Here is a 25,141-nt window from a genome sequence, read left to right on the forward strand (position 1 = left end):
GAAGGTGTATTAACAACTAAAAAAAATATTTTAAAATGTTTTTGTGAACTCTCAAACTGTTTAGGTTTACACTGTGTGTGTGTGTGTGTGTGTGTGTGTGTGTGTGTGGTGCTGGGAATCAAACTCAGGGCCTCACACATGCTAAGCAGGAGTTCTACTACTGAGCTGCATCCCCAACCCTCACCATCCTTTTATGAGTAGCAAAATAAAGTATCTTTTAGTTGTTTTGTGTATTGAAACAATATACAAATTTAGTAAATACTTTGGGTGAAATATCTCTCTTTTAGATAAAATCTTAAAAGTAAGTGATTTTCAAAATTTAAGAAAGCTCTGTTAGAAATTACTTGATTCAGAGTTTAGTAAAGATTAAAAATATTTACTCTGATCTCTTGGGTAAATGACTAATTAAACAGCCACATGTAAATGATGTTTACTTGTGGGTCCCTGTGCTGTCAGCTCCAGTCAGTTCCTTCTCTTGAGTAAATACATCATCACAGCCACAGAAACTCAGGATTATGTCCCCTTGAGACCAGATAAGATCCAACAGTGCCCACATAAACTGTTAGGCAATTACATAATTGAGCTGCATGCTTTCAATTCAGAAATACATGTAATTACTTTATTTGGAAAAAAAAATGTGAGTTGGATGCTTTATTAAAATACAAATTGGCTTAGTATTCCTTTTTTTCCCAAGTGATATTTATTTCCAATCAGGAGAACTTTAACAAGGCAGAGCAACTCAGAATAGGTGAAGTCCTTTCCCCCATCATACACATACCAGTTTTATTCATCAGTAAGATTTGATCCGTAAATGATGGACTGTTTTCTTGTTCTTATTTCCTAAATATTCATTTGCAGACTTCTATGAATATTTTCCCCTTTCTTTTAATCACTAAGTGCACAAAATACTTTCCACTCCTTTCACTTAAGTATAATTTAAGTGATGATGTTGTTTTCCTTTTAAACATTAAATAATTCACTTCTGATGTCCAGGAAGAAGGTTCTTGAGGAAAAGTCAATTTAATCTGTGTGCCAGGGGAAAATGTCATCTACTGTTTATAGCCATGGATTTTAATTTCCTTGCTTTTTTGCAGCTGTGTTAGTAGCACTGGTTTACATATGGAATGGAATTTAATTTTATTAGATACTTTCATATTCAGTTTCTCTTTATATTTGTGTCACCCTTACTGAAATCAGATTCCTTAGGACTATCATGTGTTTTCTTTAAAAAACAAGCAGGTACAAGAAAAGAAAAAAAAAGACTTTGAAATACCAACATAAACAAATATAATCCACATATAACTCTGTTAACATTGAGGTATATGGCCTTTAACATTTAATATTATTGGCAAACATGCATTCCATTTTTTGTATACATAACCTCCTTTATTCCCAACTCACTTCAAAGTGAATTTTCTTTCTTACTGTTCTAAATAATTTCAAATGAATTTACCCAGGCTCTCTGTTCACTCTCTCTTTAATTACCTGTTGTTGAACAAATAAATTTATTATAATATTTCCTCTAGTAAGAAAACTTCAGAGAACATCTGTACAATTCAGTTTCTTCAAATATCTATGATATTTCCCTAAAATGAATTCCTAAGTATAGATTGTTAGGTCAAAAGACAGGTATATCCTTTAGACTTTTGCTATGCATTGCTAGATCTCACTCTAAAAGCGTTGTAGAATTAGCCATAATAAGTGAAAATATCATTTCTCTGAGTTCGTTATACATACTAAGTACTATCAATTTTTTGGAACCAATTTGAGAAGTGAAAATGACATTCTTTTTTTTTTTTTTTTTTTTTTTTTTTGTTCATTTGCCCTTTTTATTACAATTGAGGTCAGATTTTTTTCTGACCTAATTGTAAGCCATTTGTATTTCTCCTTTCATAATTTGCCAGTTCATGCTCTTTGCTCATTTGCCCATTAGATGAGTAATACTTTTTCTTACTGATTTATAAGAACTTTTTAAAATATAAATTTATATATTTCGTTGAAATATTTTAGCAGTCTTTCATTTTTCTTAATGGCCTTAGGATACAATGTCCTTTCCATTAATAGCTTCATCTATTTATTTATGCATTTGAATATCAATTGGTAGGTTGTTTCTGGGTATAAGTTAAGTCAGCCTAGATGACCCTTGTGGTTCTAAACATTATAGGATCCATATTTAAACTGAACTTTGAGGAAAGTTCTAATAGAATTGAGTCAATAATTCTAGAAATATTACTAAGTATAGTTCATATAGTGACTTACTTGCTACAAGATCTGAAATATGGAGGTGTCAGCATCAGTCATTCATAGATGTATGCCCTGGCAATTGATTTCCTAGTCTTGTTTCCTGCTCCTGGAAAGGCAGAAAGGTGAGGAACTTATTTGTTGGTATTGACTTAGGCTTGAGGATACTGAGAACAGTAAAACACTCTTCAGTTTCCCTTCCTGGAATCCAAAAGTATTTAATTCAAAGAGAGCCTTTATTAGTAGCAGACAAGTTTAAAAGCTATGCATAGTTCATTCATAAGCACTATCAGAAGGCCCTTGGTAGATTGGCAGTATTTTTTCAGAGGGAGCTCTAATTTGAAAAATTTATTCAGTCCCAGCGTGAGACGTGTAAAGCAGCTTGCTAACCCTTTTCTGGGCTTTTGTCCCTTTGCAGGCATGAGTTTGTTTCATTCTTAGATAAGCTCCTTCAAATTGGGGCTTCCTCAGAAATACCTATTTTTGAGACATCTGCAAGCATTGCATGTGTTACAGATGTTTTTCCTGACTCTGCAGAAGTTGTTTTTAACTAGAATCCTTATAACTTATGTCTGAGACTGACTTTTGTTTCTGTCCCTTCCCTTATTATTTCTTGCTTGTTAGGGACTTGTATTGTGGATTCCTTTACAGATGACCAATTGGGCAGATCCATGGCTCTCTCTGTTTTGGTTCCATGGTCTAGTAGAGTCAAATCATTCATTCTTATGTTGCAACTTGACCATCCACCAAAATCTTTATGGATATAAATGACTCATTGAGAAATTTTCTATAGAAGTATCTTAAAAGATGACTGCTTTTATAAATGTTTCTATAAAAAAAAAAAAAAAAAAGAGAGACATCCTGGAGATGAACATTGAGTAGTGAACATAAATGGGATAAAATAGATAAAATCAATTAACCTATTAAGTCCCATCATCCCAGATGAGCAAAACCAATGAAAGAAATTGGGCAGTAAATACACCACTTATGGTAACTTTTGAAATAACATTATGCTTTTACAGTTCTGTTCTCTTGAGAAAAGTAATAAATAGGTGAGTGATTTGAGCATTTGGAAAAATATATTTATTTCATATATATATATGAAAAATTCATAGGATAAATAAGGATATATAAACTTTAGATTATGATTTTCAACCTATTTTAAGTGTCAATTTTATTGAAATAGTCACAGAATTGAAAACTTGGGATTATAATGTGTTAAACTGGTGGAGTGGTATGCCCACCACATTACTTACCTCACCATGGAGTAGAGATCTCACCATGGAGAAGAGATCTCAGCACAGAACTAGTGGCAGTGGTGGTATTCTCATCTAGCATATGAGGACATATTAGAAAGATATGTACAGTATTTTTACAGCATTTTATTCTGTATTCTTTTGAAGTCCAGTTCAAATCCACTTAAAACAAGAAAGGGTCTGTATGAAACAGACACATAAAACAGTGAGATCAATTTTGTGTCATTGAGAGTATCAGCCTAAAATGCCTAACATGTTCCAGCTCTCCAAAGCAGGGTTTATTTGTAACTAGCAGGTACATGCAATCCTGAATGTACATGCTGTGGTGAACCATAGGTGCTTCCAAAGTGGTTAAGGCAAAGGGGAAGTTTTAAAAGAGTAGAAGTGTTAGAAAATGGAGAAGTCCACATAAGCTATCTTGAAACAAAGACCTTGATTACAGGAGCTGGTGTTAATGCATTGATGGAGACAGCCATTGTTATGCAAATGTCCTTGTGTAAACAGCATACCAGGATTATTGCAACTGGCTTGTGTGGAATAGTACAGTTTTAAGGAATTCCTTGCATAGATTCTGTCATAAGCATGTGTATGAGGACTTTTCCTTCATGGCCTTCTGGTTCCAAATTTGTTAATTTGATGTGACTCCATTTTGATTCTGATAACTTACATGGGGATGAGAGATATAATCTTGAGTCATTGATAATTTAAAACATTTTCAGGATTAAGGGGAGGAGAACGATGATAAAGTTGTTTTATTTTAAATTACTTAAAAATGTACGAATCTGGGCTAGGCACAGTGGTGCACACCTGTCATCTGAGCAGCTCAGGAGGCTGAGGCAGGAGGATCCTGAGTTCAAAGCCAGCAATTTAGTGAGGCCCTAAGCATCTCAGTGAGACCCTATCTCAAAAACTAAAAAGGACTGGGGATGTGGTTCAGTGGTTAAGCACCCTTGGTTTCAATCCTCAGTACCAAAAAATCAAAACCAAAAAACAAAAGGGATGGGGGTTGTAGCTCAGTGGTGAAGTCCCTGGGTTCAATCCCCAGTACTAGGGGGAGGAAAAAAAAGAACTATGAATCTTTACAAATTCTATAGGGAAAAAAATTCAAAAAATTTCAACATACTTTTAACAATTTATTCTTAAAATGTGTGCTAAGACAGTGATTACTGCCAGGCATGGTGGCACAGGCCTATAATCCCAGCTACTCAGAAAACTGAAGCAAGAGGATCACAAGTTCAAGAGGCCAAGCCTGGGTAATTTAGTGAGATCCTGTCTCCAAAAAATAGGGGTGGAGGTACTGGGGATGTAGCTCAGTGGTAAAGTGCCTCTGGGTTCAGTCCTCCAATCTGTTAAAAAAGTGATTAAGAGGTCATGTCAATAAATTTTATTAGTTATAGCTATTATATAAGGTAATATAATTTAGAAATACAGATTTGAAGGTCTCTGAAAATACATCAATTTTTTTTTTAACCCTCAGCAAATGAAAATTACAGCTTTTACTACAGGATTTAGGCCAGTTCTTTTTGTTCATATTTTTAAATGCTTTTCATATGCCCAGGATTACTAGGCATATGAAAGACTATATCAGGATGGGTGGAGACCCCTCAGGACAGTTCAGAGGGCACATTGACAGTTGAGTGATGGCAATTCAAAGAGGCAGTATCTACCCTTTCCCTTTCTTTTTCTGGGCAGATTTTGGAAGCAGGGCCATATATGCTGCTGAGAGGGAGGCAGTATGACATTTAGTGGTGGGAACCAGCCTGAGCTTCAAGGGCCCAGTATCCCAGTCTTCAAAAATGAGAATACTGAGCAGGCTATTCCACAGAGATTTATCTCAATTAGAATAAAATCTAGGAACTAGTTTATACAAACAGAGTAAAAGCCTCTGGTCACTAGAACTGTACTGCAGCAAGGTCCTGCCTACAAGGTTAACTTGACCCCAAGTCCTTTGACCAATGATTAGATTTCCTTTACCCTAACTCCCAAACCAGCCATTCCTTCTCTGGGTCCAGGAAACCAGTCAGTTCTAGGAGAGCAGAGGGCAAGAACCTTGAAGGGATGTCAGGACCAAAGACAGTGGTTTAAAATATCTTCAGAGCCAAATGAGCAAGACTAGGTCTCCCATGCTCTGCCTCAGTGATTCTCCCTGCCAGAGCATCTCTGTCTTCTTCCATGTTAATTACAAGTAAAGATTATTCTTTTCCTCATTGTTTGCTGAATAATTGCTTTGTTACTCATACACTCATGGACTAAAGATGACCTGTGAGGCTTTGGCCAGTTCTTTTTTTCATACTGTAAAGTCTTATGTCCATTCCTCACATGTTGAGTTGGACACTGTCCTGTCTTTTTGTCATTTTCAAATAGCAGTGAAAGGTCACCATCATCACCCAAATTTCCTCTTCAACTACTGGAGCAAATTGCCACTTGTTAATAGGATGTGGGATGATGTGATCAGTGGTTGTGTACCAAACTTTAACCTTTGTTACCAGCATATTTATATGTCTTTGGGGGAAGGTGCTGACTGCGAAATTGGGAGATGTGGGTTCTAACCCAGGTCCTTTTTTTTTTTAATTTATTTTTATTGTAAACAAATGGGATACATGTTGTTTCTCTGTACATGAAGTAGAGGCATAACATTTGTGTAATCATACATTTAAATAGGGTAATAGTTTTTGATTCATTCTGTATTTTTTCCTTCCCCCCACCCCTCCCACTCCTCTTTTCCCTCTATACAGTCCCTCCTTCCTCCATTCTTGCCCCCCCTCCCACCGCCCATTATGTATCATCATCTGCTTATCAGCAAGATCATTTGTCCTTTAGTTTTTTGAGATCAGCTTATCTCACTTAGCATGATATTCTCCAATTTCATTCATTTGCCTGCAAATGCCATAATTTTATTATTCTTTATGGCAGAGTAATATTCCATTGTATACATATACACCACAGTTTCTTTATTCATTCATCAATTGAAGAACATCTAGGTTGGTTCCACAATCTGGCTATTGTGAATTGAGCAGCTATGAACATTGATGTGGCTGTATCTCTGTAGTATGCTGATTTTAAGTCCTTTGGGTATAGGCCAAGGAGTGAGATAGCTGGGTCAAATGGTGGTTCCATTCCAAGTTTTCTAAGGAATCTCCACACTGCTTTCCAGAATGGCTGCACTAATTTGCAACCCCACCAGCAATGTATGAGTGTACCTTTCTCCCCACATCTTCACCAACACCTGTTGTTGCTTGTATTCTTGATAATTGCCATTCTAATTGGGGTGAGATGGAATCTAAGGGTAGTTTTAATTTGCATTTCTCTTATTACTAAAGATGTTGAACATTTTTTCATATATCTGTTGATTGCTTGTAGATCTTCTGTGAAGTGTCTGTTCATTTCCTTAGCCCATTTGTTGATTGGATTATTTGTATTCTTGGTGTAGAGTTTTTTGAATTCTTTATATGTTCTGGAAATTAGTGCTCTATCTGAAGTATGAGTGGTGAAGATTTTCTCCCACTCTGTAGGCTTTCTCTTCACATTGCTGATAGCTACCCAAGTCCTCTTTATTGCCACTTTTTGTTCATCTCTCAAGCTGGCTGTGATAAAATCTGTGACCCCCTACTTAAGCAAGACAGTCAAGTGCACTTTGAAAAAACATAGGCAGTATGGCAGTTAAGTTTCCCCATCTCACCAGCAGACTTAAAGGCAAAGTGCAGATCTTCTTTATCCTTGATTGAAGATCAGAATTTAGAATCAGGTCACTTATCTTTTTGCTCAATGTTTCTTCCTTGGCCACAAAGTTTTTCTGCCATCTTCCTATTTGGAGGGAGTTCAGGGGTCACTTCTAGGAGGTTGGGGAATACTACAAGATCATGTTTTTTTTTTCCAGATCTCTTTCTCAGTCCAGACCAACTCTGTGTTACATGCCTGGAAAATAGGATTTGTGCAATGGAAGTGTAAATCTTTTCTTCAGAAAGGAGGTCAGGCACTCTGACTTTTGTATATTTTGAAGAAAGGATAAAACCGCTCAGATTAACAGAAGTGATCATATCTCATACACATACTTCACAAGTAAAACGCTTCTATACTACAGAAGATTCATTCCTCAGAAAATATATTATTATAAGTGTAAATTGTTGTAAAGAATTAAGTTATGCTGGAAAATAACAGATGTTATTTTAACTTGAGGATATTTTAATTTCAGTTAATGTCAGAAAGCAAGCTAAATCCTAAGTAAAGCGTAATCCAAATTATATTTGAAGGCTAGGTCTTTGAGACCAAGGAGAATGTGGTTACAATTTGTTTTGATTTCTTTGTGCTTTCTTTGAAACACTGTAGGCAACAGCATTATTGAAAAAAGCCCTTACAGAAGAGTGTGGCCATAGGTCAGCTATTCATAGTAATGAATCATCTTGCAGCTTGCCATGTACTCTGAATGACAATAGTGGAATAAAGGAAGCAAAACCCGTTCTGTGGCTCAACAGTGTTTGTACAAGGAAGCAAGGTAATTATTGTTAGTCTGTCCACAGCAAAAAGACATTCAAAGTGGATGCAGCATTGTCTTTCTCAAGGTATACTTATAAAATACCACTAGCGGCTCTCTCTGACTTTAAGATGCAAAATGTTCTTTGTTTTATTTTACCTTACAGTAGATATATACATTTTTGTTTAGTCTAACAGGACTGGGAAACTTAATTGTATGTCTGTAGCTCTGTTGAATTTCTAATGAAATAAGAGTTTATAAGTTATGGAATCTTAGCAGTCAATTGGCAGTGGATAATTTTGATCCCACAAAGATAAGATGATTCCATTAAAATGATTCTATAAAGTAGTATGAAGTTTTTGATACCACTTAATAGAATTTACTCATAATTTTAAACATGCTTTTAAATTGTATAGAACCTTATCAAGGTCTATACAGATGATTAGAAATCAGTGAATTTATGCCCCAAAATTTAATAACCAATTGTTACTACCCAGAAATTGTGATTATTTTAGCATTACTGGTAAGGCATACTAGTAAACCACTTTAATGATATTTCTAAGACAGGTGTTAGTTGCTTAGAAAATATTCAGAACTCAATTTACATGCAGAGAGTTTGAGACTCACTTGTTTTAAGTCCCAAATTTGATAGATGTCAGGCTAAATTATTTTGCATGAAATCAGCAGAGACACCTTAGTTTTAGAATAAGTTTCTTCTTACAAGCAGTGCGATTTTAGACAAGAAATAAACTAACCAAAAATAGGAATGAAGAGGCAATGAAAATAAAAGAAATAGAATTTAAAAGCCCAAAATGGAGCTGGGAGATAGCTTAGTGGTAGAGCACTTGCCTAGCATGTGCAAAACCCTCTCTGTTCCATCCCTAGCACAATAAAAACAGGAAGGAAGGAAGAGAGGGAGGGATGGAAGAAACAAAGATCTGTTCCATAACTTCAAAATACATTTCTATTATCTTGTGTTCAACTTTTAGAAGCTTCAAGTGGCAGCAGAGATGAGAGAAAGGAAGAAAGCCTGACTGCAAAGGTCCCAATCACAGGTAAAATTATGGTTGCCTGACATTTTCAAACATAAACTGTAGTGTTTTTGTATAACCAGAACATTCTAATTAGTGGTTTTTGAATCCTGCTAGGACCAAGTATATTCAGCTACTGCATGCTGGAGCATTAATTTTAAGACTATAACCAAGTTTACATTAGCCTAGACTAGGGTGGCAGATGACCGTGTCCATTGAACTCTTCATCATGATGTTATACATTTACGCATGTAAGCATCCTCCATCATGCAGCCTTTTAGCACCTGCATCTGCGTGAGAACGATTAGACTCCCAGAGGAACACCCAGTCATTCCATGGTGAACTACATACGTTTCTGATTTTACTCTTTTCTTTCCTATTATAATTGTAGGAGTACCAGATGGAAAACTTGCTTGTGCCTTAGTTACAAATCCCACCTGGTAATTTAAAAATTTCACCTGTCAGCCTTCATCAGGACCTATTAAGATTTCTGCACATGTTTTAGGTGTGTTTAGATGGAATCTGAATGATATAATTACTGTTTTTAGGTTTAGAATATCAACAGCAGCAATTAGTATTCTGAACAGAGTTCCATTTGTTGTACATCTAAATTTACTAGTACCTTATTTTGTAAAGTGGCACACTACTTCATTATAAATTCAAAGGTCTGACTTTAAATATTTATACGAGTAAATACACCACTGCACGGAGGTACTGAGGCATGCATTTGCATATGTGGTAGTTTTGTTCTTGTTTATAAGCAGAAAAGAATGGTTTGTTTTTATGGCAGTACAATTCATGGCATGATGATTAATTTTTAAACTCACGTTTCTGTGATGAACTGTGGTTTTCAAAAAAGGAGCTTATTATAGAGCAATTATTATTTATTTTGTGTATCAGATAGTATTTCACTCCAAAATACAGAGATTTTCTTTTCTTTTAATTTTTTTTCTTTTAATTTTTTTTCCAATGATGTTTATTGTTTTGAGAAAACCAGTATGGTCCCCACTTGATTATTTTTATTAATAGGAGAAAAGTAGAAGATCCTAAACTGCAAATAACCAGAAAATCATTTGTATGCCTTTTCCTTGTATTTACCTTTGAATGTAGAAGTATGTAAGGAATGGTCTCTGGATTTATTTCAGTTCAAATTATTCAGGCTTGTTGAGGAGAAACCAGAAAATGACCTCATTGCCCATTCTTATTTCTCTTTCCTGTACTTTTTCCTATCTCCCTTGCTTCAAGTAGGTAATGCCCCAAAATTAATGCAAATATTGTTATCTCACAGACTTTCTTTTTAAAAATTTTTATTGGTACATTATAATTATGCATAATAGTGAGGTTCATTATGCCATATCCTACATGTACATAACATAATTTGATCAGTCCCATTCCCCAGTACCTACCCTTTCTCTACCTCTTCCCTCCCCCAACTCTCTTGCTCTGCTCTACTGATCTCCTTTCTGTAATCATTATTATTTTAACTAGTGCATTATAGTTATGTAAGCAGGATTCATTGTGGTATATTCATACATCGGCACAGCATTGTTTGGTAGATTTTGTACTTTCAGTGCTTCCCCATGCCCTCCCCTCCTTCCTCCCTCTTGGTCCCCTTCCTGTTGTGAGGTCTCTTTTTTTAGATATCACTCTCCCTCCCTCCCCCACCCCTCTCAGTTCCACATATGAGAGAAAACATTCAATTCTAAGTCAAGCTTAGTTCCATCCATTTACCAACAAATGACATAATTTCATTCTTTGTTTTGTCTATATCTCATAGACTTTCTTTCTCAGGGAAGAGATGGTTAAGTACAGTGTTTTAAATCTTTTCTTCTTTTCATGCAGAAAGAAGCATGATATGCCTAGAACTAATCAAGGCTATTTGTCATTAAGACTTTAAAAGAAACCATAATTCCAATAATCTCCCAGACATGAAAAATTTTTGGAAAGCCACTTACTTGTTAGAGCATTACTGTTCTGACCTTGCCACCACACTTTCATTCTTCTGTGCCCCGCACCCTTGAATTTCCCACAGAGTTCATATTTGAGGGCCTCTTGCATTTTGGCTCTGCTTAATACTGTTGCTATGTCTGTCGTTGCAGCCACTTTGGTCTCTCAAGTTCCTGTCCATTATTAAATTTTTGTGGTTTTGGCATAATTATTTAGAGATTTGTCTTTTAGCAGAGTAAGGCAAGGTATATAGTTTGATTTAAGACAGAGTCTACCTACCACTTTATAATAGTTGTATTGGAGTTTTATGTTTGTGTAGGTGCTTACTGGTTATGTTTGTATGGTCTCAATTCCTTCTAAAATATTCCAAAGAAAAGGAATATCAGAGACTCTCCTCTCGAAGTTGAGGCAGTGTAGCAGTTGAGCCTGGGCTTTGGCATCAGCCATCAATGTCTTTCACTCCCTCCTCTGTTTCTCCACCCACTGAGCCTTTGTATAGAGAAAGCAGACTTAAAATGATTGTCTTCAAGTTCAAATGCTGCCATATATATCTGCCAAGTGGATACTAGATGCTCAATGCATATTATCTCTGATGTGTAGTAATAGAATAATAGTAGTGTTGTTGGTCTTCTTTCCCTGAGTAATAGTAGCCTCTTGAGACCAAGACTAGCTCAAACATCGTTCTATTGTGATTTAATACTACTAAATTAGTTCTTGCAAAACATTTCCACTTGAGAACATAGTTGATGATTTGAATCGAGAAGGATGTTTAACTTATCAAAAAGGAATCTTAAAGAGAGTTTTATGTTACTTTGGGACTTCTAATTAGTCCCATGAGGAAACCTGTAGAGAAGAATCTTAGAAAGCTGATGGAGTAGCTCCTGGGTTCTCATTGATCAAAACTGGATCTCTGTCCATGAATGCCTGCCTGCCTCCCCAGCAACCCTCATGTGCTCACAGTTGAGGGCATTGCAGAGCACCTGATCACCAGGCAGCAGGCCTCCCCTGATATGCAGCTTCATAAGTGTTTATGGACAATGCAGCATTTTCCAAAATGTCTCCTATGCAATGCTCTACCTAGAAAACACTCCAATAATGTGTCATTTTTTTGTGGCCAAATCCTGCATAATCTGGCTCCCTCTGCATTATACAGAATGCAGAGGCATACTGAAGATGTGCAGAAAACCTTCAGTGGAGAAACTATTTTAAAAGTATGAACCTAGAGTTTACACTAAGTTATCTATTTGAAAATGGAATCCTTCCTATTAACAGCCAATAGAATTAATGTTTCATGGAACATGGAGTGGGAAGTACATACACATGTGTGGAATTTTTTTGAAAACAACCAATCTAATGGGGGCAGTTTTTGTCAGTAAAGTTATCTTTGTTGTTTTCTTGTGGTTCTGTTTTGTGGGAACCTCCCTGGTGGACAAGATTGCTTTCTAATGAGACTTTGGATTATTCTAGTATAACTACACCCAAGCATTTGAGTTCAAAGCTACTTGTTAAAGCAATTCCTCAAATTTGACCAGAAGGTTACAGTAGTAACTTTTTTTTTTTTTTTTTTTTTTTTTTTTTTTTTTAATTAGGCATTGAACTTTAGGGCAGTCTACCACTAAACTACAATCCAGCCCTTTTTATTTTTTATTCTGAGACAGGGTCTCTCTAAGTTGCCAAGGCTGGCCTTGAACTTGCTATCCTCTGCTCTCAGCCTCTGAATACCAAGATTACAGGCATTCAGCATCGCACCTAATACTAGTAACTTCGAATAGTCCAGAAGTGCTTTTCTTCAGTGTGAGTCCCTCTGTCTGTGTCTGTTAGCTTTGCAGCCATTACACAAGACATGTAGTAAAGAAAGAGGCTGACGTGGGATCCAGGGCAAGTACAAGAGGTTCGGGTATGAAACTCTGCAGTTATACCATTTTCACAATGATGAAACATCCTGCTGTGTTTAACCTGGGAAGTGCACAATTGCTATCTTTAAATATTTGAGAGACTGCCATATACAAGGCAGAACATTTAGAGCACAATTATAGAGTGTAGTTCTGAACAAAAAAACTTTTAAGCTCTTCAGTTCAGCAACAACTAAGCTATGTCTTCCAGGTGTTAAGATTCTGTGCTGGTTATTTAACCATGACAGGAATCATGGCTTTCTAAAGCGGGCAATGAGGAACAAATTCCTGTTTCTGGAAACTTTGGTATCATTCTAATGCTGAGATCATAATTCTCATTCTATACTAAAGGAATCAATATGCCAACATTCTTTTATATTTATTTCCCCTTCTTATTTCCTGATCACCCCAAAACTTGAGTCTTCTTGGCAGAGGGGCTCATTCTTAAGGATTTTGCTGTCATTCCAAAGGCATCTGCTTTGTTAATCACCATTGTGGAAAGCCTGAGTTTTCTATCCTAAGATGTACATAGAAACCCTCCTGTACACAGATCCATACACAAAACCAGAGTAAACATTCCCATAGTCTGAATGATCCAATATTGTTAACACAATCTACATCTTTTATTTGTCTGGTTTTTCTCATTAAAGAATCCAGGTAGAAATTAAAGATGAATTTTGATATCTACATGTAGTTTTCTATTTATAATAAATAGTATCATTTGCTTTTATATTACATCTTTTGCTGAATTCTAGGATACCAAGGACAGCAAAGACTAGGCCCCTGTCCTCAGTAAGCCTCCATCATTTCTAATCTTCATAATAATCCTGTAAGGTAAATATTAGTAACTCATCCTACAGTGGTCAAACAGAAACTTAGAAAGGATGTCTTACTCAGGGCTATGTAACTAGTGTGTTGGATCAGGAATCAAACTGACTTTAGGATCTGAATCTCAAATTCCTTTTGTTCTGTCACCCTGTCTCTTGTTTTACTGAAAAGGCAATTGCAACAGGATATCTGGTTCAATCAAATATCAGTGTATATCATAACAAAGGTGAGCTTCACAAGAATGCTTTTGAAAGCAATGATGAACAAAGCCACACCTTTTCTTTCTCTTGGGCTATGTCTAGAGAAGTGAGCAGCTCCCAACAGTTTCCAAATACAGGTTATACTGAGAGGAATGCCCTTTCCAAAGTGGGGCAAGTCAGCACAGATAGGCCTCTGAGATCGTGTGCAGGTAAAAGGAAATTCTGAACGGTGTTTCCCAGAAATACTCATACCAGGAGGAAAGTGAGGGTTATCAAGATTTTGAGAGAATATCACCTTTTGAACTATTTATACTCTCCAAATTCCCCGTGTTGGCAATTTTATATGTACACTAAATTGACTTTTTAGCAATGAGTTTTCGTTGTAGCTTACACTAAATGTCATAAAAATCCAGCACCCAACACAATGTTTCCCACATAGTGGGCACTTCATTTGTCAAACAAATGAATAAAAATGGGGATATTAAGGAGTTTCCTTAAATGCTTGTTGATTCAAGCCAGAATACTATCTCTTTCAGTCATTTACTCCACCAACACTTTTCCCACCCCACGTGCCCATCCTGGCAAAACTCATCTCCTTAAGCTCCATGTGAAAAGCCCTCTCAGCTTTTATCTCAAGAGGATTAAGCCTCTAAGAATGTCCATTCAGCCTCTCATTCTTTTGACACCAGTTCTCTTGGTCAAGCTGTGTTGAAAGTGATTGCCTCACTGTGCTATTCCTCACTGATATTCTTTAGCAAGCTGAAATATTTCAGGTCATACTAACACATCCATTTAGCATCTTTCCAGGGGATCAGCATAGATTTGCAGGGTGCCACTTGGAGTTCTGGAAAACTACCTCCCCAAACATTGTTATTTGAGTTTTATACAAATTTGAAAAGAGTTGGAAACGTACAATGGCCAGGTTGTCATCGGTGACTAGATCTATCTTGGAAGAAGAGACTTCACTGACAACTTTGGTCCTCCAAAGTATAGTGGCATATCATCTCCAGTACCAAGATTTTGCTAAGAATGTACTTCCCCTGTTTTGTCCCAGAAGTACTTTGCTAATTAGAATCAGTGGAGACATATTACCTGCTGTGCCTGGGACAGGGAATCCACAACATCTATAAAACCAGGGCAGCCATCATATGCTGTGGGTTTGTCCCTTGCTGTCCATATGGCCCTATCTCTTGGGCAGGAGTCAGCCTGCTAGGGCTTCTCCCATGGGACCTTCTCTCTGCTACTTCCAATAACCAACATTCCTTATTTCATTGTTGGGTGGTGGTATTTAGTTAATGGGGTCATTAAAGAAGAAGACACCTTTCTGAGGAGTACTGTTAATTGGATGCTTCTGCATTTAAAGAAATTAACTTCTAAGTGCTTCTGTGGAGAGATGCTCCACAGTGGTTGCACAGTAGAATTCCATGTGGAATTCCCATGACATACCCTTGACCAATTACATCAGAACCTTTGGGTTGTGGAACCCAGGCATATGCATTTTCTAACACATCCAGATGAATTCCTAGGTTTGGGAATACAGCAGATGTCTCAAAGCTATCATAGTCCCTTGTAGGTTTTTTGTCCCTTATGGGTGTTTTGAATCACCCACATTTTGCACAGGAGACAAATTAAAAGACAAAGGAAGTCACAGTTTAGATATTTTGATAAAATCAGGGGTCAGAGGGTGTATTATTTGCCTAGAGCTGCTATAACAAAGTACCACAAACATAGTGAGGCATAGTGGCACAAACTTGTAGTTTCAGTTGCTCAGGAGACTGAGGCAGGAGGATCTCTTGAGTTCCAGAAGTTTGAAACCAGCCTGGGCAACTCTACCTTGAAAACAAAACATAAACTTGAAACAACAGGAATTTATTCTCTTGCAGTTCTGGATGCAGAAGTCTGAAATCAAGGTGTCAGCACAGTTGTGCCCCTTCTAGAGACTTCCAGAGACAGGGGTGGGGGAGCATTCTTCCTTGCCTTTTTCAGCCTCTGATGGCTCCTGGCTTGTGGTGGCATAACTTCAGTGTTTGCCCCCATCTTCACATTATATTCTTTTCTGTCTCTGGGTCATTTCTTCTTATTAAAGGGACATCAACCATTGGATTTAAGACCCACTCTAAGTGCATGATGATTTCATCTTGACCTTCTAGCTAGTACATCTGCAAGAACCTATTTCCTAATAAGAACACATTCTGAGTTTCTGGGTGGACATGAATTGAGGTGGGTGAGTAGGGGTGGCTACAGCCAGTGGAGGGGGTGGTCCGTATTTGACATTTCTAACATCTAGATTATCCCATACAGATTATTCCTGGTCTTCCTTTAGATTATAAAGATAATACTGGTGTTGTCATTATTTCTGATTCATCTTATGAATTATTGAATATAAATTGATTAAAATATTGTTTTTAAAAAGTTATTTAGGACTGGGAGCATAGCTCAGTGGTATAGCACATGCTTTTCTTGCATGAGGCCCTGAGTTCAACCTTAGCCCCAGAAAAAAAGTTTTAGCTTCTGATCAAGATTACTCCAGCTTTGAAAAGTTAAGGGTTCCATGAGTTTGAGAGATGAAAAATCACCTCCCATGAACAGTGTTGGAAGTATATTCCTTGATACACATAGGGCATCAGTTCCAGAATTCTCTTGAATACCAGAATCCACAAAGACTGCAAGTCCCATATATAAAATGACTTGGTATTTGCATATAACCCACACACATACTTTAAGGTATCTCTAGATGTCCTTGGATATATAATACAGTGTAAATATTATGTAAATAGTTGTTATACTGTCTTGTTTAGGAAAAAATAATAAGAAAAAAGTCTACATATTCAGTACATATGCATTTTTTCCCCAAATATTTTCAATCTGTGTTTGAATCTGGTTGCAGAACTCGAGGATAGAGAAGGCTTAATGTAATATCCCCCAAACTGTCTCAGATCATCTTGGGAATGTTCATTAGAGATCAGTTACAAGCCTGGCATATATTTTCAAGTTTCAGTGTTGAGTTGCTCCATAGAAATTAAGGCTGTAATGTAAATCTCTGTTTTGTGGGGCATCCCCAGCCAGCTCCTATGAATTAGGAGTTTCTCATCTCATGCATCAGCTCTCTTGGTGAAACCGCAGAGAGAAACCTCCACACTAAATTTGCAGGCACAGGTCTACTAGAGGAATTGAGTTTATCGTAGAAAGTCTATATGTGAAAAATAATTTCTGTTTTGGACCAAAACTTCTATATCTCACACTCACATAGACTTAGTTTTATTTAAAGTCCTAAATATAGGTGAATTTTCTAGATTTTAAGAACTGAAAAGGCACTATAGCCTAATATTTTATCATTTTCTTTTGAGCAGATTATAAAATAATTTCTGGATTTTCAGTGATGATGTTTGTCTTTTAAATTAATTTAAGAAATATATCTTAGATGTTTTACTTTATTTTGCAAAAGCAAGTAATAGCACTATGGAATCCAGTAGACGAAAAGTATTTTTCAAGTTTAATTTTAAAATTTCTACCCACTTCATGTAGGAATAGTGCTTATTCTTACTCGAAAATGCCCAGTTCTTCGTGGGTTCCAGGTCATTTTTTTCTTGTAATAGTAATAGTAATAGTAATTGTAGTAGTATTGTTTACATTTCCCTTTGTTATTCCTTTCTGGGCCCAACTTTTCTTTTTTTCATTAAGGATTTCTGCAAAAGCAATGGGCAGATTCTCTACCTCCAGACACCCCTTAGAGGCTGATGAACCACGCCTTTATCTGGCTCTTGTAATGGGTTGCAAAAAGCACTTGTTCATCAGATATTTTATTCTTCTTTTTATTTGTAGATTTAGAAGTATTTTAGCAGGTGTACATTTGCATATAAAAGAGAATAAAAGATAAGTTAGGCTTTTTCTTTCTCCTCTCTTCAACATCATCTCTCTCCTACGTCTCTTTATTCAGCAGGTTTTTACTTTCTTTTTCTAGCTGTTTCTATTTTCTAGGCACAAAATGCATATCAAAAAGGAAAAAGAAAATAGTATAAGTGATCCTTTAGCACTGTGCAGGAAGGTAGAAGATTGGCTTCAGTCAGCTTATGTAACAAAGTTGGGGACAATATATTTATCTTATTGTGCATCAGTCTGGAATAGACAACGATAGATTTTAATCTCCTGGAGCTAGGTACTGCACAGGATGGAACTCCTTGCCTTGTTTTAGGATTGAAACTGCTGTATTTTCCACTTTCTAAACTAAATCTTGACACTGATTCAAGTATATAATAGATGCTTAACTGTGATTCAGAACTGCAGGCTTGAGCACATGTGTATTTGTTTCTGTGTATATGAGAATATTCCTTCTGAAAATAATTGAATCCTCTAGAAATGTTTGTTTTATCTCATTATTTTCACTACTTAATAGTTTTTGATAGTTTAATATTATTCATGGGAGAAAATCTTTTCCTGGAGTTCTAAGTCACAGGCCATGAGAAGTGAAGCCTTTAATGATCACCCTGTTCTCAAATTTTCAGACTTATGATTTACTTGGAGCTCATGTGTATTTTACATCACGAAGTTGGCATCCTGGCTGGTCTTCTAGGCTGTTTGAGGATGTCTGAATTGTTTGAGAACCCCTAGCAAAAAGTATTCTCTTCAATCCAAAGAATCTGCAACCTGGTCCCTTTAATATTGATAGCTACTTTAAAATCTTCATACTGCTGTTGTAGCCTCCCTTGAATAATATTCTACGGTTTCAACCCTTCCAACAGGAAAGCTTTTCTCAGCATCTAGCTAATATCCTTTGGCTGCAATTTTCCTAAGTGTTCTTGTGCCACTTTTAGAAAACATAAAATTTGTTCACTAACATCTAGTTTCTAGGTTGCTAATATGTTTCTTGTATCCCATGCAGTGTTTCATGTAAAGGGGGGCGTGGGGGGAAAGGCCCAAATCTGGCAAAGCTAGGCCCACTTTCCCACTTGGCAACAATAGGCTATAGCCAGGGACCAGCTAACCCTGTGGACAGAGGTGTGCCATTCAGCCTGCTACTCTCCCTTTTCATTGTGTCCACCTGACTAGAGTCACTTCTTTGTGTACTTGCTTGGCCCCAAAAGGTATCTGCAATCATAGAACCCTTCCTGTCTACTCCATTTGCAATATCTATGTCTTTGAGCTCTCCCTCCCTTACCCAACCTTGTTTCTATGCGGGCTGTTTATCCTTTAACTTTTCCTGATTTTTAAAAATCAAACCTTACTAATTTTGGTTTTCTTCTTTGGATCATCTCCTGATCCTTTATATGTTGTTTTGTGCAGCAGTTATGACTAAAATAAGTGATACATGCCTTGGGGAGAACTGTTTTAGTTCTGATACATCTAACTCTCCATACAGAATGTCCTGTTCCTGCAGCTGGTTTGTGTCTGTGGTCCTGCCTCAGTTCATGTTAATTCCTCCAAGTGTTTGCACTTCATCTTTGTTCCTTTTAAACTTCACTTTGTCCTTAAATCATCAGAAGAAGCATGCACTGAGCAGGTAATAAGTGACATGCCCAGTCCTCAGCCTGATTTTATCAGCCTTTTATTCAGGTCAGGGCCACTGCATCCTAGATGAAAATTTTCTCCAGGCAACTGTCAATGACTCTCTGATTGGAGAAGGGGCACAGTAGGCTTATAGATGCAATACCAGAGAATCATGGTTGAGAAAGGGTAGTCCTGGTGGGATGTGATAGGAGAGTGAGCCTTCTTCCCCCACGGCTGTAGGTCAGCAGATAGCAGACTTGGGCAGCCTTGAGGGGAAAACCTGATGACAGAACCTAAGTCCTTCAAGAAGGAAAGGAAAGCAACCAGATAGAAAGTGTGAGGAAAATGAATAGGGCCCATCTTTTTTAGAGTGTTGTTTAAAGTCATTTCACTTTACACTGATAATCTTCTCCCTTCTCAGACCAGTAATAACATCAGCATTGACTTATGTTTGGGCAGAATGCTTAATTCCCCCCAGTCTGAAATTATTTCATGAGCCTGGTATTTCTCCCAGAAATCCTCTTCTGAAAGTCAGTGACACAATCCAGTTTCTGAAAAGCAGAAGAGTCTCCCTGGAGTCAGATGATTATTACCTTGAAATAGTAAAAAGGAATTGACATTGACTTAGCTTCCAGGGGCCAGGAACCAGGAACCTTTTTTAAAATAGCTACTTCATTTTTTATTCTTTTTTTAAAATTTTAATTTTTGCTGTCTTTTTTTTTTTTTTTATTGAATAAATTTAATTGAATACTGTAATAAACTTGTGGTCATTAAGATCTGAACTGGTATCCTAAAAGCTGAAAAACTTTCTGGTTGATTTTTATAAAATAAAACACCTTTTTTTAAATTCCTTTTATATTGATTTTTTACCTTTAAATTCAGACACTCTGATTTTCCCCCTCCCCAAATCACTTAGCAACATATAGGCAGTAATACAAATATTAGGATTGCAGAACCATCCCATTGGAGCCATTCTTCCACCAGGAAATACTTTCTGCCCTAGGCCAACACACATGCACACTATAAAGCACAAAGCAATATTTTCCCTAAATCTCATGGTTTCTTGATTAATGTTTTCAAAATGCTAGTTCCATCACATCAAATTAATTTCATAATCCAGTAGCCTAAAAAAGTGTTGCCTTAGGATTTCTTATCTTCAGAGTTAAGAGTACCAGATCTGTACATATTTTAATTATGTGACATTTAATATTTCCAAGTATGGTGCTCATTTCAAAGACTTGTTTTTTAACTTGAATGATTCTCATTAAAGCATGATTGTTATACTTTATTCTTCAGTGTAATAGTAGTTTTTATTTAGTAATAAAGAGACTGCACTTAAGTTCTTAAATTGAGCCAACAAAAGCAGGAATACAACTGATTCCTGACCCTGTCAGCAGTGGCCATGTTGAAGATGTGGACAAGGATGCTGCTTGTCTTGTCTGTGCTAAAACGCTTAACTTTCTGTTCTCCATTTCATGCAGATGTCCTCAAGAGGTAAGGTAATGGAAAAGGTTATATCACTGGGGTCCTTTACATAATTTTTGTTTTCTGTTTTTCCCAACAACCTTCAATGTAACTTGCAGGAAATGCTGTTAGAAACCCTGCATGACCAAGGGCATCCTGTGAACCTGAACCAGGTTTAGACTGCTACTGATCCCTTGGAACATCTGGTTTTGCTCTCTTCAGATATTTCTTTCTTCTACCACATGGGGTTAGATTTCCTCAGCTGTGGAACTCTGAGCTTACCCTGCTATCACTGTCCTTCCTGACCCTCTCACCACTCACCCAGCCCTCTCCCAGAACTTCCCAGCTCCTGGGCAAGAACCTGAGATCTGGAGCAGGGAGCATTCCTAGTGATCTGACCACCTAGGAAGTCAGTGCTGTCTCTTCTAGTTCATTCCTGGGGGTGCTTCTGCAAGGTCTGGTTGAAAGAGATCTATTTTAGTGTGATGTTTAACCTTTCCATAGACCCACCCCCCAAATAACTGTCATTTGCTGCCTCAGATGTTCTCTTACAACTCATCTTTGAGTCTTGAAACCTGGATTCAACTAAATTGTGTTTGTTGTTCTTTTCAGAATTTCTAAAAAGGTAACATTTCAAAAAAAGTAATTTTTATGCATTTGAAAAACTAACATTATGGGAAGCATTTAAGAAACTTCTCTGTGCAGTAGAAAATTTAGTATTTCTGTGCTTTTCTTAAATTATAGAAACAAAAGCCTACAAGTTACTGAAGAAGTCTACCCTTCAAGATAATACAAATCAAACTGAAGACAGATTTCCAAAGGCGCGTGCTTCTACATCACAATTTTCAGGTAAATAAGGGCAGAATCAGCATTCAAAGCCACAGGGTCCTAGGGCAGCAGCCAGTACTGGATTCAGGGAAGGGTGGTCATTCTTTGAAGGTTTCTAGAACTTACTTTGTAGCAGTCTGTCCCTGGATCGGAGTGAATGAGCACCTTTTCATCTTAGAGAAGTAGTCATTTGGAAGTGTTCCCTTTTGAATGTGCACTGACCCAGTGTGGCAGTACCCCATACAGACCTTGGATTCTGCCTGCCGTGTCATGGTGGTAGCTTGTCACTAACCACTAGAGGAGATGCCCCAAATTCCTTCTCTACCTCTTCTCATTCTTTAATCATCAAATGGGCAATGTGCTGGGCTGCCCTCCATCACTAGAATGTTTGCAGGTTTTGAGTTCTTTTAACGAAAAGACTATAAATCTTGCTTCGAGCATGACAGCTGCTTAGCAAACACACATAGTGACTCCACAAATATTTTTGGTCAGTGTATTTTGGTACCTAATTGTACAGGTACAAAAGATGAATAAATTTGGCATAATTGTAGTCCCTTGGATATGTATCAAAAAGTATAGTACTATTAATATACTAATAATTAACATTTTATTAATATATTTATAAGTAAAATGATACTTTACAAATCAGTTCCCTCACTCCACACTGCAAATTATACTACATACTTTGCAAAATTCCAAATGTTCCAGCATTGGAATCACAAGTGCAGCCAGGTTCCTAGCAATTTGGGAGGTTGAGGCAGGAAGATCACAATTTTGAGGTCAGCCTTTGCAACTTAGACTCACAGCAACTGAGTGAGACCCTGTCTCAAAAAGTATAAATGATTGGAACTCAGAGGCAAAATGCCAATGGGATCAATCCCCAGTATGTATGGAAAGAAGGGATGAAGGAAGGTGGGCAGGCAGACACAAGTGCTTCTGGTGGCCTTAGCAGTCATTATAGTTAGATAGGGCCTCTGGTATTCGTTTTTACGTGTGGTCAGGAACTACCTTTTTATCCCTCCTCTCCTCTGAGCTCCAATGGGAAGCAGAAGGCCAGTTGGGAAGGTAAAGGGGAACTTCACAGCACTGTTACAGGTAGTAATGGAAATGTGTGCTCTGAATTTAGATCCTACCTCCAAATCTAACTGTGAAAGAAGCAGTGTATTTTTCAGTTACTTTCTGAATCAGATATTTTAGGTCTCTGTCTCAACGTGTCACTGTGGAAAGCCACTTAAACTTTGAGCCTAGGTTTTCATTTCCAAAAGTCCATCTCCTATTAAGCTTGTTGGAAACTCTGATCAGGCTTAATGTGGACAACTTGGTTCAGAGAAATGCTTTGCTACTGAGGTTACATAAAGGCAAACAGGTTACAGACTAGAAACTTAGCAAATCCTTTGCTAAGATGCCCATGCACTATCAATCTGGGATCTCAAGTGACTGCCATCTAAGAACCAGACATGTAGCAAAATATCCAAGGCTGAAGACACCCAGGAAGCAGAGATCAGGGATGCTGGGAACAGTGGAGACAGTTCAGTTCCTCCAGCCCTAGGAAAGAGGTGGATTGTGCATCTTCTTCCTCCACCTTTTCGGACTGGGAAGAGTGGCCTTGATGGTTTTCAATGGAGATTCATTCTCCTCTGTGGTGTGAAAAATAGAGGATTTGGCAGAGGGGCTTAAAAGTGGATGGGGTAGGTAACTGTCATCCAGGACTGTCGATTATTTCTGAACCCTGGCTCCCAGCACACGATACTTTGGTGAGTTGTCACTGCCTGTTTGTCATAACATTTTGAATTATCCAGTACTCCATCCCATCATAGAGACTTTTGTGCTTATACCTACATTCATCTTTGTCATTTAAAATAGAGTTCTTTGGGTGGCTTTATTTTTTACATTTTGTGGCTTCTGTTTGAGTATCATTTCTTTTCAGTATGTTAGCAACATTTCAGTCCGCCCCAGAATCTCCCATGACTTCTTTGGCTTGAACAACATTTTTCTCTGTTGGTGTTTGTTTTACCTAAATTAGTGGGAGGCCGCTCATCATTCATTTGTTCCATTGCTGCATAGCCACTAAGGCTTGCTCTCCATGTTTTGTGCTTACCACAGGTTTGAATATTGGCAGCAGTACACTCAAGACAAAGACAACTCACAAAATCGCTTCACAAGCTAGTTTTTCATCTAGTGAAGGAAGTCTTTTGTCAAGGTAAAGTCGTGAAAGCCTCTTTGAATAGCAGCAACAAGATGAGAAATGTCACCGTGCAATGAATTAAACTCTGGCCACATATTATTTTGTTTTGTGACTTGATGGAGGGGTGATGGTTTGGGGTTTTGTTCATCTAAAATAACAGTTGAAACTTTAGTCTACCTTTGAAAATATTTGCACCAGAGCCAAGTATTGTTTTGCAGCTGTTGTTTCCTTGGTTTAAGACTCAATTGACACCTCAGTGAACCACAAATTAGCGTCTACAGCTGCTCGCAGTAGGACTGCTTAGAGACCACACAATGGAGGTTGTCAGAAAAAGGGCAGAGAGAAAACATCAGGCCTTAAAAGAAATAAAGTGACATGTTTCTTCTTTCTGAGACCGCTGATATATAAACTAGCAATTGTTGGATATTAGATTTTGTATTCTTCTTTTATGTCAAGTATTTAGGCTACAGTACTCTTGCCTTTACTGGCACTTTCTTATTTTACTTAAAGAACAAAATTTTTCTTTTTACATTTGTTAAACAATGGCACATCTTGTGTAAGTTTTTTGAACAATGATAAGTGAGTTGTGTGCTGAATTTGTCATCAGGATAAATATTAAGCATTCAGTGCCTTCAAGTCATAGAAAGAATTTATAGATGGGAATATAAGCAATTATCTGCCCTTTTACTTAGGCTAAATGCCATTAAAACAGCATAGCAAGTTTCCTTTTGTAATAGCATTGCTCATTAAAAAGATGACCTTTAGATGATTGCATTACATTTGAATTTTGTACTTGACCCTAGTGAAATTTTAAAACAGGGACTTTACATTTCTAATGTTATATAGTATGTCCCGTAATATAAAATGATCTGATCCAGAAATGTCATATTGAAATAAAGTGAAAATGAAAATTTTTAAAAATCTGACTTCCATTTATATTTTGTAAAAACATAATATTTTAGAACTTGAAATATAATAAAATGAGGGAGTTTTTCTAAAATTCTTGTTTTTTAAACTTGACAGGCATCCAGATTGCTCATTTAATTATCAGAAATTATTGTCTTTAATATTCAAGTTTTTATCCATATTGTTAAAGTGGGAGATAACTGGGTCAGGAAAAGTGTTAAAGTATTATATTGTTATGACTATATTATAAATTCAGGTTGTTAAAGGACAATAAATTTATAGATAGCTTTCAGAGTTAATGATACAGTTTGGCTTAAAGACACTAAAAACCCAAATTCTTCTTAAACTTACTTTATATATGATCTTTGGGTAATTTTTAATATATTCAAAAGCAATTGGGTTTTACAG

General features: G+C 37.0%; 1 protein-coding gene across 3 annotated transcripts in view; it reads left to right on the plus strand.

The window, feature by feature from the left end:
* Positions 1 to 25,141, plus strand: part of Kiz (kizuna centrosomal protein) — a 128,982-nt gene that overhangs the window by 90,479 nt on the left and 13,362 nt on the right. For 2 of the 3 annotated variants that reach the window (XM_047540089.1, XM_047540091.1), the window contains 4 exons: positions 7,824 to 7,989; positions 8,958 to 9,023; positions 21,559 to 21,663; positions 23,746 to 23,842. In XM_047540089.1, coding sequence (XP_047396045.1) covers positions 7,824 to 7,989; positions 8,958 to 9,023; positions 21,559 to 21,663; positions 23,746 to 23,842 — 434 coding nt within the window. The remainder of the gene's footprint in view (positions 1 to 7,823; positions 7,990 to 8,957; positions 9,024 to 21,558; positions 21,664 to 23,745; positions 23,843 to 25,141) is intronic. The other variant, XM_047540090.1, reaches the window with a different exon arrangement.

The sequence above is a fragment of the Sciurus carolinensis genome, chromosome 2 (genome assembly GCF_902686445.1).
Source record: "Sciurus carolinensis chromosome 2, mSciCar1.2, whole genome shotgun sequence".
NCBI lineage: Eukaryota > Metazoa > Chordata > Mammalia > Rodentia > Sciuridae > Sciurus > Sciurus carolinensis.